The sequence below is a fragment of the Cololabis saira genome, chromosome 10, assembly GCF_033807715.1.
Source record: "Cololabis saira isolate AMF1-May2022 chromosome 10, fColSai1.1, whole genome shotgun sequence".
Lineage (NCBI taxonomy): Eukaryota > Metazoa > Chordata > Actinopteri > Beloniformes > Belonidae > Cololabis > Cololabis saira.
This window is the reverse complement of record NC_084596.1, coordinates 36,834,482-36,846,904: the sequence shown is the minus strand read 5'-3', so window position 1 is coordinate 36,846,904 and position 12,423 is coordinate 36,834,482. Positions and strand designations below refer to the sequence as shown.

Genomic DNA, 12,423 nt, shown 5'->3' with positions numbered 1-12,423 from the left:
GTCAGTGACGGCATGTGGTCTGCGTGGACGAAAACCACACGCCGTAGGCACGGTGTCGTTTTGACGCAGAACCATACCTCAGCCTTTAGATGTTATGATGATGATTTTTCTTTTTTTTTAAATTCCTGCAAGTGCATGAGATTGGTCTAAAAAAGAAAACTTGTTTCAAAGCCTCACGATGTGAAGAATGGATGATGCAAAGCTCTGAGTTTATGACCATAGCTGTGTTAAAAGATCGTGCCGGCTGTAGCCACGACTGACACTCATTTGCGATGCAGACTCAAACATACACACCGCTGGTTTGAAGATGGTGTGCGACGAAAAGACCAGTATCCTGCCAGTGTGGTTAGCACCCATGCTCTTCACAGACTTTTCCCCACCTGTATACATAATAAACTGAGCCGATAGACACGCCACTGTCTCAGGCATCTGCAGTGTTTTATGGGTTTCAACATGTATTTGCTCCCATATATAGGTGTACAATTGTAGTTAAACCCACCGACTTCTGTTTCCAGTTGCAACTGCTTGAGTTGCAGAAAGAAACTTCACAAGTTTGATTAAATGAGGGAATGGCGCTTTGACGCGGTCGTATAAATGCAAAGAAAAACAGCTGAAAAACGTCTTAAAGCTTGCAGCTGCTAAGTTCCACCGGGTCTGACCTCTGTGGAGCCACTCATCGTTACCAAGAAGAACATGAGTTAACATCCCGACAGTAAGGAAACACTGTCGGGATATTAACTCACCAAGTCGGACGCCCAGTGTCATCAGCAACCGTCTGACCTCAATAATGCAACGACTGACTCTAATGACTAATCTTTCCATCCCCCTCGTCCTGTCAAAATCACTTCCCCTTCCTCAACCTGCAACGGGTGGGGGGGTTGGCGGTTAAAAAAACATCAAAGATCTTATTCGACCCAACTTTACTACAAGGAATACAAGGAATCTCATAGGAAAACTGAGTATCTAAGTCCGAGCCATCTTTTACTGATGCAAGTTAAGGAAACGGGGAGGGAGGGAGACATAAAAGAGAGAGACAGTGCACCAAGTTACATATTTTGTCATCAGATGAAAAGAAAAAAGTAGACAAATAAAAAAAGAGTGACAGAATCAAAAAGCAAATGCAGATTGGAGAAAGAGACATGGGAGGAAAGTGATAGGAGATTCAGTCCCAGCACTGGTCAGAATAGAGAAGTGGGAGATGAGCTCACCATCTCCTTTTGTCTTTTATCACGAAACACACTTGAGAAACTAAAGAGTCGATTTCCAACCAGGGCTCTCAAGTTCTTCCACAACAAAGATACCCGCAGTCATCCTGCCAGGAAATTTCATCTAAGGGATACCACTAAGACCAGCCAACCTCAATGAACACACACGGCAACAAAAAGATCCAAAATATTAAGAGGTGAGCGCTACGGAAATATCAAAATTAAAACTGGTGTAAAAGAAAAGGAAACTGCTCCCAGTTGCTTCTCTTTTCAAACACCCAGTTGTGAAGTTTATCGCTGTTTTTATGGGTATTGTTAGGAGTTTATTGATACCGATACTTTTACGGATACATAACTCCATAATTTGCAACAGAAGTTATAAAGTATGAAAAAAAACTAAAATTTTCAAAAAGCCAGTTTTTATCAAATTTTGCTTCTCAGAAGCTAATGGAACAGGTTTTTAGAGGGGAAAAAAGAAGTGTAAGAAAAAATTGAATGTAATCTGTCGGTGCCTGGGAACTGGGACCAAATACAGGTCATTTTTGGTACCAGTACCTATTATGTCAGTACCGGAGAATCAATTAGATACGAGACTGACAAGACTGAGCCGAGTTGTAGGTGGGAGGCTGCGATGAAGATGTAGTGACAGCCCTGAAGCGGTTAAGGAAACACTGCTGTAGGTTGACACTGCGTCTGATTCGCAGGTGTCGTTGAATTCCTAAAGCGTAGTATTGATTTTTTCCCCCATACTTCCTATACCTTTTCTGGATCTGAGAGTTTAGTTACTAAACTTTGTTGCCTCACTTCGCCGAAGTCACCAGACCTTGAAAAGGCAGCAGGGACCCATAACAGCTTTATGCAACGTCTCGGAGAGACAGCGACGAGCACGTACACCCCGCGCCCCCCGCTCTCACTGTGAACAAGGGGTTTTTCTACAGCTGGGTAACAAAGCATGACCCGATAATCCCAACGCTTGACTCAAAGCTACAGGGCCCCCCCCTCCACCCCACCCTCCCCCCAGTTATATCCCTTCCTCCTGCTCTCTGAGGACTTTATAAAGGCTCTAGCGATGGGGCTTGTGGCTGAGCTTATGTGTGAGTGCCTGTGTGTGCGTACAAAGAAAGGGAGGGGGTGCATGTGACAAAAACAATCACACTTTGCTTTGATTATTCTAATTATGACTTGGGGCGAGGAGTAGATTATATTGAACACATGGGCTCATGAGTTGTTGATGAGCTCACGTCCCTTCAATCTGCCTGTATTACCGCTAAAAGAGGCTGACACACAAAGTCCTTTACCCCTAATGGACAGGGACAGGTTGACACATGCAAAGATGTCTTTCCCACTTCTATCATCTTATCTAAGGTACCAACTTTTAAATCAATAAAGATGAGCAGCTGGAGGCAATCACGCAGAGCCAGGGAAAAACCAAGTGGGACTCGGCAACTCGCTGTAGGCGAGCGAGTTCTGAGAAAACTGGACTGAAGCAAGTCAAAAGACGAGCATGAGTTTAGAGGAACAGAAGCCCTCACTCCACTTGTGAAAGCTGCAAGGTTTCAACAGAAAACAGTTAGAGCTCAGGAGAACCCATCTTGTGGGATCACTGCATCTGTTTCCCATGTTCCTGGTTCTGAGTGAGTTTTTATCATTTTTTCCACTTAATCCATCAATCAAAGGCAAACGGCTGGCTGTGCTCCGTATAAGTCACGTCACCACGGTACCACCCACTTCAGACCGGCACAGGCGGAGCACGACACTCTCCAGACCGCAAACACTGAACACGTATGTGTTCATACAAGTACTTTGTGTTGGTGATTACATTTAGGCCGGAGCCATATTTAGCACTATTATGTCTACTTTGACAGTTGAGTATCAAGACTTCCACGCAGCATTTTTTCCAACTGTGCACCCGTGCCATGCTTGTGTCAGCATGCAGCCAACTCATTCCTAATGACTCCCCAGCAACTTCCCATTACATAGCACATGAGGCATGACCATTTTCTCTTCTCCTCAAAACAAGTATTGCCTCTATTTTAAAAGGTGATTATATTATGCCACGTCAGGTGAAAGGAGCCTTAAGACTGCCGGTTACATGATGCTTAATGAGTGCGGTGTGTATTAGCGTGCTTGGCTGCCCCAGCCTATTTGAACTCAGCTGTGAAAAATAGAAAGAAAGGAAAAAAAAAACAACAACAAATAAAGCAATTGTTCTCCTGTTAAATAAGTCAGTAAACCTTCCGCACAGACTGGTTCCCATGCTCTGCAAAGTGAAGAGCCTGCCAAATCTTATCTGTAGTTATTTGTTGACAGAAAGAAAGAGCCATGCGCCTGCCTGCTGTGAGTGACCTTCAGGGAGAGTGGAATCCATTTACTGGTGAGGCAGGTAAGAAAGACTAGAAGTGTTTGCTTACAGGTGTGCACTTTATGTTCACCCAACCCCCCCAAAAAAAACTTTTTACTCAATGGGATGTGACTGCTTTAGTCACAAAATGCACTTTGGGCATCCTGGATCATTTTAAAAGAAAAATATTGTGCAATGGTAACCTCTTGGAGCAGCCAAAAACAGGGATAAGTATAAACCTACTTATCTCTCAACTCCTTCCAAAAGTCTCCAACTTGCAAAACTCATTAAGCCCAAAAGTCTGAAACAAATCTCTCCTGGAGCCAATCTCAAATTCATATTCATAAGTCTCAGATTTCCTCTAGTTATCGGCTCAGATCGATAAGCATTTATAAGATGGAATTAGATACAGCAGCCTGTGAGAACAGCAGCCGCCCCAGTTCAAAGCGTGCCCAGCCTTCATACCTCGGAGCAACACGAAACCCCACACAAGCCCCAGTGGCCCCTCGCACCATATGGCCGGACAAAAATCCTCCCGGTGCCATAAAAACACTGTTTTTCACTATCCGCCATTCTCGTCCCACCAATTTCCCTTCGGTTTGGGCTAATTTTGTGGTCGATGCCAGAGCTGGGAGAGGGGGGGAAGGAGCTGGAGATGGATCTCTGCGGAATGGCCCTTTGTTTGAGAGCAGTCTCTCCGCAGCGCTGCTGGAAACGCGAGACGCTTATCGATCATTTCAAATGGAAACCTTTTGTTGTTTTGTTTTTTTACAAGCAACTCAGAGGACTGTGGCCAGGGGCAGCAATAAAAAGGGAAATATCGCAGCTAAGAGATGGAGTAACTTTAATTGTCAAAACAACACTATTATATCCCCCAAACGTGCGTTTCCCACACTGGTGCGACTGCGCTCTTTGTCCGGCAGCAGATAAACACAACACTGCTGGGGATTTGTGTTTTTTTTCCTTCTTTTTCCCGGATTAACGATGGATTAATCATAACACGAGGCCCAAATAACCGCCTTTGTTTCTCGCCTGAGACACTTTGAAACCGAAGTTGAGCTCAGAAACATGACTTTGGGCGACATAAAACACGAATAAAAGCCCCGGCGCTGGTCCTCCTTGGACCCGCCGTCCGTCACCTCCTCCTCCCCGGCCGGGGTCCCGGAGCGCCCCGGAGACCCCGACATTCGCCGAAAAACACCCTTTTCCTGCCTAAAATAAAACCAATAACTGCGTGGTTTTAGGCACAAAGGGGAAACTGGGCAGAAACGCCACTAACGCGGAGCCCTTTAATGTTTAAACAGCAGCTGGTCGATTCAAGGCTGATTCATGGTCCCGCGTTAAATCGACGCAGAGCGTTACGGCGTACGGTACGCGGCGACGCGCTCCCCTACGGCGTAAGGTACGCGTCTCTCGCTCCAGTCTTCCCCTTTTCCAGCCCGCAGAGACTCGTATAATGTCTGAATTGGACAAACAAACGACTTCTTGTGAGTGTGGTGAAGTAAGAGCAGACGGAGGGGCGTGCGTGGGGGTTTAAGGCGCCCCCTCGCATACTTTTTCCGCCGGAGAAACTTCCCCCCGACCCCCGGCTCCAGCAGCCGTGCCGGGGGGATCACACTCAGCAGTCCGCCTAAAAAAAGGGGAAGAAAATGCAAAAAAAATGTCCAACTTACCGACTTGTAGGACGTTTTCCACACAGCCGGTCTCCAGCAGCCTGATGCCCCGGCGGAAGGGCAGCCCGTCCCCGGCCCCCGCCGCCCCGGCTGCCCCCGCGGAGGCGGCATTGGGACCGGCGGCGGACCCTGCTCCGCCGGCAGCCGCGCTGGAGGCTCCGGGACCCGGACCCGCCGCCGCCGGGGCGCCGGCCGCGGAGGAGGACGGTCCCTCCTCCCCGGCGACCCGGCACTGAAACGACGAGTACATGCATATCTCCTTCTCGTTGCGCGGAAAGGACCAGTAGACGATGCGGCGCTGCACGGGCTCCGGGATCCGCTCGAAGCGCTCCTCCACCCGCTCGAAGGCCCACTTCTCCGCGACCGCCTTGGCGGCGCAGTCCAGCAGGGACTCCGGGGAGCAGCGGCGCCGGGAGCCGGGGGAGCCGCTGCCCGAGCCGGAGCCGGAGCAGTGGCCGGGCCCCGGGCCGGGACCCCGGGGCGCGGGGCGCAGGCAGGGGCGCTTGCTGGCCGGGGGGAGCGAGAGCAGGGGATGGTGCGGGGCTGGTTCTCGACGTCCTTCCGCCATGGCGAGCAGATCGACACTGACGAGGAGGAGGACGGGGAGAGGAGCAGCAGGAAGCAGTGAAACACACACACACACACACACACACACACACACACACACACACACACACACACACACACACACACACACACACACACACACACACACACACACACACACACACACACACACACACACACACACACACACAGCTGTGTCAAAGACAGTAGCAGCTCGGGACAAACTTCCGACTGCTTTCACAATAAAACTAAAGTTTAAAAGTACACATTTTTATTATTAGAATTTTTTATTCTGTTTATTTATTTTTAATTTATTCTTGGCATTATCATGATGTATTGTTTTATACTGTATTATTATATTATGTTATGAGATCTCATGGGATGTTATATTATTGTATTATTATTGTTATATATTATAGTATGGTGATATAATTTTGTTATATGTTATAATATTATAAAGATTATTATGGTATATTAGGATATTATTAGATTATTATATGCTATTATAGTATTACATATACTACTTTATATGATATTGTGCTATATTATGTCACTATATGTTAATTATCTATTTATTTATTTATTTACACACACACACACACACACACACACACACACACACACACACACACCTAGATACATATCATTGTATCTCGATGTTGTCTTTTGTTGTTGTTTGTACTGTATGTTAATAAAAAAATAAATGAAAAAAAAATCCCCTTTTTTTATCCCATGAGGGATTCAATAATAATTTGGTCACAAGAATCAGATCTGTTGAAATGTTAATTAATATAATAAGAATAGATTATCTTACTTAAATTCACAAGTATTTATTCTTTATTCTTTAAGATATATTGGACAATAAATAACTTTGCATTTTTGTTCCCCTTTTATTTATTCTTTTTAACAAATCCTTCCCATCTGATTTATAGGAGAATTACCTTCCATTAAATCCATCATAATGTGAGATCTTTTTTTTATGAATTAATTTTATATGTTGGATCTTTCTTGATGTGTGAGAATTTTCTACATGTAGTTACCCAAAACAAATGCATTCAGGAGAGAAAAAAATACTTTTTAAAAATAAAGTTGTGCTTATTTTAATCTTCCGAGTCGTCATTGAATCTGAATGGTGAGATGTGGATAACTAGCTGATTTGGTTGGATTCATACTTTAATATGATAGAACAGACAAAATACTGTCTCTATGTCCAGAGTAAACATATCTAAAAAGAATACTAATCAGACGTGCATGTTGACAGCAGTGGCAAAGTTGTTTTTATCACATTAAAAGTCATCCATTCCTTGTACAGTAACTAAAGCAATGTGAGCCGCATCAATAACATTCTCTATGTATAACATGTCCCTAATGTCTCCTCTAATTTTCTTTAATGTCAACAACTCTTCATGCTCTTCTTACTCTCTGCTATGCTACAATTTTCCCAGAAATGGAATAAACTATTTGATCTACTTTATATTATGAAATTAAGAAAAAAAAATCCCACCCCTAGCACTTATCCACTTTGCATTGATTATTGTTTTCAGCTAATATTTCATTTTAATCGATTCATATTTGTTTCATAGTTATTATCTAAGTCATAATTTTATACTTAATATTAATTCACACTGATCACCAACATGTGACATGATAAAAAAATAAACTAGCCAGCTTCACCCCTTATTACTCACCTTGATCCGGGGCTCACACAGCAGGACACTTGTGGCAACACTTGACGGTGAGGGAATGGCTATAAACAACTGATCATATTTCTTTCTGGTTGCTACGGAAGTAAACCTTACTATGAAAAGTAACTTTTTAGTGACTTTAAAAAAAAACATTATTTTAAATGCTCCCATTAATGCCCCTCTAGCCTTCTTCACTTCCTGTGTCAATAACATTGGTCGCTTAGCAACAATGCTGAGAATGGCCATTGAGCTTCAGCAGCAGCTCAAGAACGGGAGCCTTTGATGAATCGTTCATTACAGTTCTCAGATATAATCCATCTTGGCATGTTGGTTTAAAATAATCTTTTTGCGCAGAAAAAAAATAGCGACAACAACAACCCATAACTATGTTCTTCTCTCTTTTTGGCCATAACCCCTGCGAAAAACGAGGGCTTACTATAATGGCAATATCTCCACATTGCGAAACTCGCCTTGCTCTCTTGGCTCGCCATGACCGGTCATGTTTTTGAATGCACACACACACGCCCACTACGTTTCCTCTGGTCTCCGTGTGGGGAAAAAAAGCTTCACTGTAGCCAGAAATAACGGAGTAACGCACCGTTTGGTAACGGTAATTGAGTTACTGAATTTAAAAAGTAATGCGTTAGAGTATTAGTTACCGCCAAAACTAACGGCGTTACTGTAACCCGTTACTAAATAACGCGTTAGTCCCAACACTGGTGATATCATAGCCTAACGCTAGCTGTATAGCTGCAATTTCAGTGGCTGACAGTCGGGTGAACCCGTGGGAAAGTGAAATTTGCCAGTGGTCACAGTGGCAGCTTATCTTCCACTGTGACACACAGAACCTGCAATTTAGTTTGGCAACACTTGACTTCACCATATTCAAAGTGAGTGGGCAGCTAAGCTGAGGATGCTACCAGTGTGAAGTGAATTGTGGGTTCCATGCATCGCAATAGTAACATTGCCGCCATCAAACACTGGTCATTTTTCAACTTGTCACGATTTTTCACATGAGTGTCAGCCTCTCAAATTGTGGGTACACAGCTATGGCTACATAATTAAGTTGTACAAAGAGGAAAGAGACTGTATTATAGCATGTGGTGCACCTCAGTAGCAACCAGGGACAAATGTAATTGGATGTTTACGGTATGACAAAGGCTCGAAGCATCAAGCATTGCTGTGAGCCCTTGGTTTTTGAGACTGTACCAGTCAACACCTTTGAAATTACCGTATTTTTTATCATTCCTGTTAACTTGAAGTCATTGTATTGCTTTGTCGCTAAGTGTTACTCTTGTTGCTTGGTTCACAGAGTTGAAAGGTGATGCTATTGAGCTCTCCAACTCTCATCTGTTACAACCTATTGTTTGTTGAGACCTATCTTTCTCGAACTACAGAAACCAGAGCTGCTGGACTTGACAGAGAATACCATGAATTCCCATTTGTTCCCTAATGTTGACAACAGGCTTATATTGTGGTGATGCTCAGATAAAGCTCCGGTGGTACCTAGAAGGACGGATAAATTAAAGTTTTTTTTTTTAAGGCCACAGTACTTTTCAAAAAGTGGACATTCTTTTTGACATTGTAAATGTCTCATCAGCACACGACGGCCACATTCTGTCTTTTATTTTAAAAGGTCCCGTATCTCCATTTCCTGTCCCTGTGCCTGTGACTTAATGCAGCTTTATTAGTCAGAGAAAGCAACATAGCAGCATGTAGAGAGAGAGAGAGAGAGAGAGGGGAGGAGGTCAGTGAACCCAGAGAAGGTTGAGAATGCTGCTTGACACCAACAGACACAATAACAACGCTCTCCAGTCTGCAGTCACAGTGTCATTACAGCCACGGCTGCATGATCAGCTCCCATGTGCACAAACATTCTTTATTACTTACAAGGACTGTTGACCATTGAGATCATGAGAAAGGCAATAAAACAACAAAACAAGCTATAATAATAATAATAATGAATAGCTTAAAACATGTTAAAAGTAGTAACTGCAACAAATCAACTGTATCCCATATGGGTCGTTCATGGTCTCTTCTTGAGCGTCTGCTGTAACCTGTCTGTAAACTTGTACCACTGGATCATTATCTCATCTTTAAAATCAATAAAGCAGCCCTCTCCCTTCACTCCTCATCTTGAGAAGACATCAAGGCCCTCAGCATGTTTGCATTTTACCCTCAAGTAGTAAACAGTCCCAGCTCCTCCTCATGAATAACAAAGTTATTGTTCTACTAATTAAATTCACACCATTATGTGTCCTATAAATATCAATTACCTCGGGTCACCAAATACACATTGACTTGAATGGCGGCAACATGCAGCTCTGAGTCTGTTTCCCACAGCAGGACACAGAGGTTTTAACTTATCCCAGGACTCAGGCTGCAGCTTATTTGCCATCAGAATGGAGCCTGCTGCTCATTTACCTGAGGCTAAAACCTCAATGTTGCTCACTTTCATTGTAATTAATGCAATTTTTTTTTCTGGAGAAAACTTCAAAGTGGGGCCGAACATGTATTGATAGAAAACAATGTGGCTGATATCTTACAATCATTTTCAATTCATCAAAGCTGACTAAATGCGTCTCAGTCTGCTTTTGTGGGTCTTGTTGTCTATGTGTCTAACTTGAGTGTTAAATAAAATGCATACAGTAATAGTACTGTTGGCTCTTACTGCTACATAGAGGCAGGCTTTGGCTCTGCATGGGGTCACGGGGGTCTGCCTAATCCAGCTCTCTTTGGGCAGAGCTCTGTAAGGGTTTCTAAATGTTGTCAGAAACGTATGGACAAGTATGCATGAAAGTGTTTCTTCAAATGGTGTTATGAGTCAACAGTATAACAGGATCATAAACAGGATCTGCATTTCTATAGAGCCAAATCAAGGCCAAAAGTTTTGCTAATTCGAAAATAAAATTTGAACCTGAAAATTCTTTTTTACAGTTTAAGTTTACAGTTAAAAATTTTTTTTTTCAGTATCAGATCTTTTTTCCAGTTTCAGAACTTTTTATTTCAGTTTCAGTTTTTTTTTTCAGTTTCAGACTTTTGGCCCCGATCTGGCGTAGGGGGCGTGGCATCAACTGAGAGGGGCGTGGCATCATGAGTGACAGCAGAACAGTCTAAAACAGCTTTTTAAACAGAAATATGTCAGTAGTATTCGTTTTTTCCACTGCCGATCACGTGAATATGGTGTATATACAGTGTTGAATCATACTTCTACTGATAACTTCTGCAACCTACGTTTCCTGAAGGCAACATGACTGAGGAACGTCCCCCGCCTTCTCTGTTCTGCTGTCACTCATGATGCCACGCCCCTCTCAGTTGATGCCACGCCCCCTACGCCAGATCGGGGCCAAAAAATCTGAAACTGAAAAAAAAGATCTGAAACTGAAAAAAAGATTTGAAACTGAAATAAAAAGTTCTGAAACTGAAAAAAAGATCTGATACTGAAAAAAAAAAATTGAAACTGTAAAAAAGAATTTTCAGGTTCAAATTTTATTTTCAAATTAGCAAACCTTCCATACATTTCAAGAGAATTTTAGGGAAGAGGCTCATCGCTCACAACTACTTTTCAAACCAATTTAAAAAAAAACCCACAACTATACAATTATTATTTGAAAGGAGTTTGTCTGGAGGCGTTGAAATAGGGGTGTAGAATGAAAGGCGTATTTCCAGGCATATAATGGATAAAAGTATGCAACAGCCCATTGCTAAATTCTAGTAAAACATTTCTTGACAGTACGTAGCTCCAGTAAGAGAGAAGAGCAGCTGCATCTCCAAAACATACATTCAAAATCAACCACAGCAGCATTTAAACATGACAACAGGACGAGGACAGACTATCCGAGTCCTGGCTGTGGTCCACGGTTACGGCTGGGAGACGTGAGCACTATGCTCCTATCATTGCACTGCAGCTCATCTGGCTTATCTCCAATTCTGTGTGGCTTTGACGTGCAGACGTTTATTAACTCCCAGGCAATGTTTTCAGTGACTACACTAAGAAACAGTGCTTCATTTATTTGCAGTCTCAACCTTCTTTGTATTCACTTTGGAACCAAACATAATAACAGTATGCCTCCAAGCGAAGTTAACAACTGTACATGCACCCTCACTCATGATGCAAAGAGAAACAGGGAAACTTGTGTGAACGATAGCAAAACAAGAGACCATGAAGTTCTTTTAATTCTTCTTTTAGCTTCTCCCTTTAGGGGTCGCCATAGCGAATCACCCTTTTCCATCTTATCCAGTGTTCTGCATCCTCCTCTGTCACAGCAACCAACTGTATATCTAGAGATCTCCTCTTTGGTCTTCCCCTGGCAGCTCCATCTCCAGCATCCGTCCACCAATATATTCCCTATCTATCTCTGTCTAGGCCTTCTGACTTCATCTCCAAGAGGTCTAACCCTGGCTGTTCCTCTGATGTGCTTGATTTTAATCCTGTCCATCCCTCTCATTCCCAAAGAAAAATCCTAACATGTCAATCATGCTTCTTCTAGCTCTGATTCTTGCCTCTTGTGAACAATTATTTAAAACTCAAATGAACAAACATGCAGTATAGCGCTTGGGATTGTCACCTTTACAACCACTTGTTGTTTTTCCAGCAAGAAATGAGTTCTCCTTCCATTCCTGGTTGACCCAAAGTAGCGTGGAAGTTACAAGTCTCCCTTTTCTTGATTTCAAAAAAACAAATCCTGCCACATTTACAAAATAGTAAGAAGACAAGCTGTGCTACTTTCCTCGTTGAGTAAACCTTGAGCATCCACAAAGGTGCAAACCAAGCTGAAAGAACTCAACAATCATTAAAAAAGCTTAATATATATATATTTTTGGGTCTAAAAAGATAGATGTAAGGCACTCATAGTGCGTTATTAACTTACAATGATAACTTGTTAAATAAAGACATCTTAATAGGATTTTAGAGAGCCGTGGCTCCCATTCACATCTGACAAATATATATA

General features: G+C 43.0%; 1 protein-coding gene across 1 annotated transcript in view; it reads right to left on the bottom strand.

The window, feature by feature from the left end:
* The window catches only part of zswim5 (zinc finger, SWIM-type containing 5), a 66,842-nt gene extending 61,051 nt beyond the window's left edge, over positions 1-5,791 (bottom strand). Inside the window, exon 1 of the mRNA XM_061732806.1 lies at positions 5,220-5,791. Within this exon, the coding sequence (XP_061588790.1) occupies positions 5,220-5,787 (568 nt within the window). The 5' untranslated portion in view covers positions 5,788-5,791. The remainder of the gene's footprint in view (positions 1-5,219) is intronic.
* Positions 5,792-12,423: the final 6,632 nt, after the last annotated feature.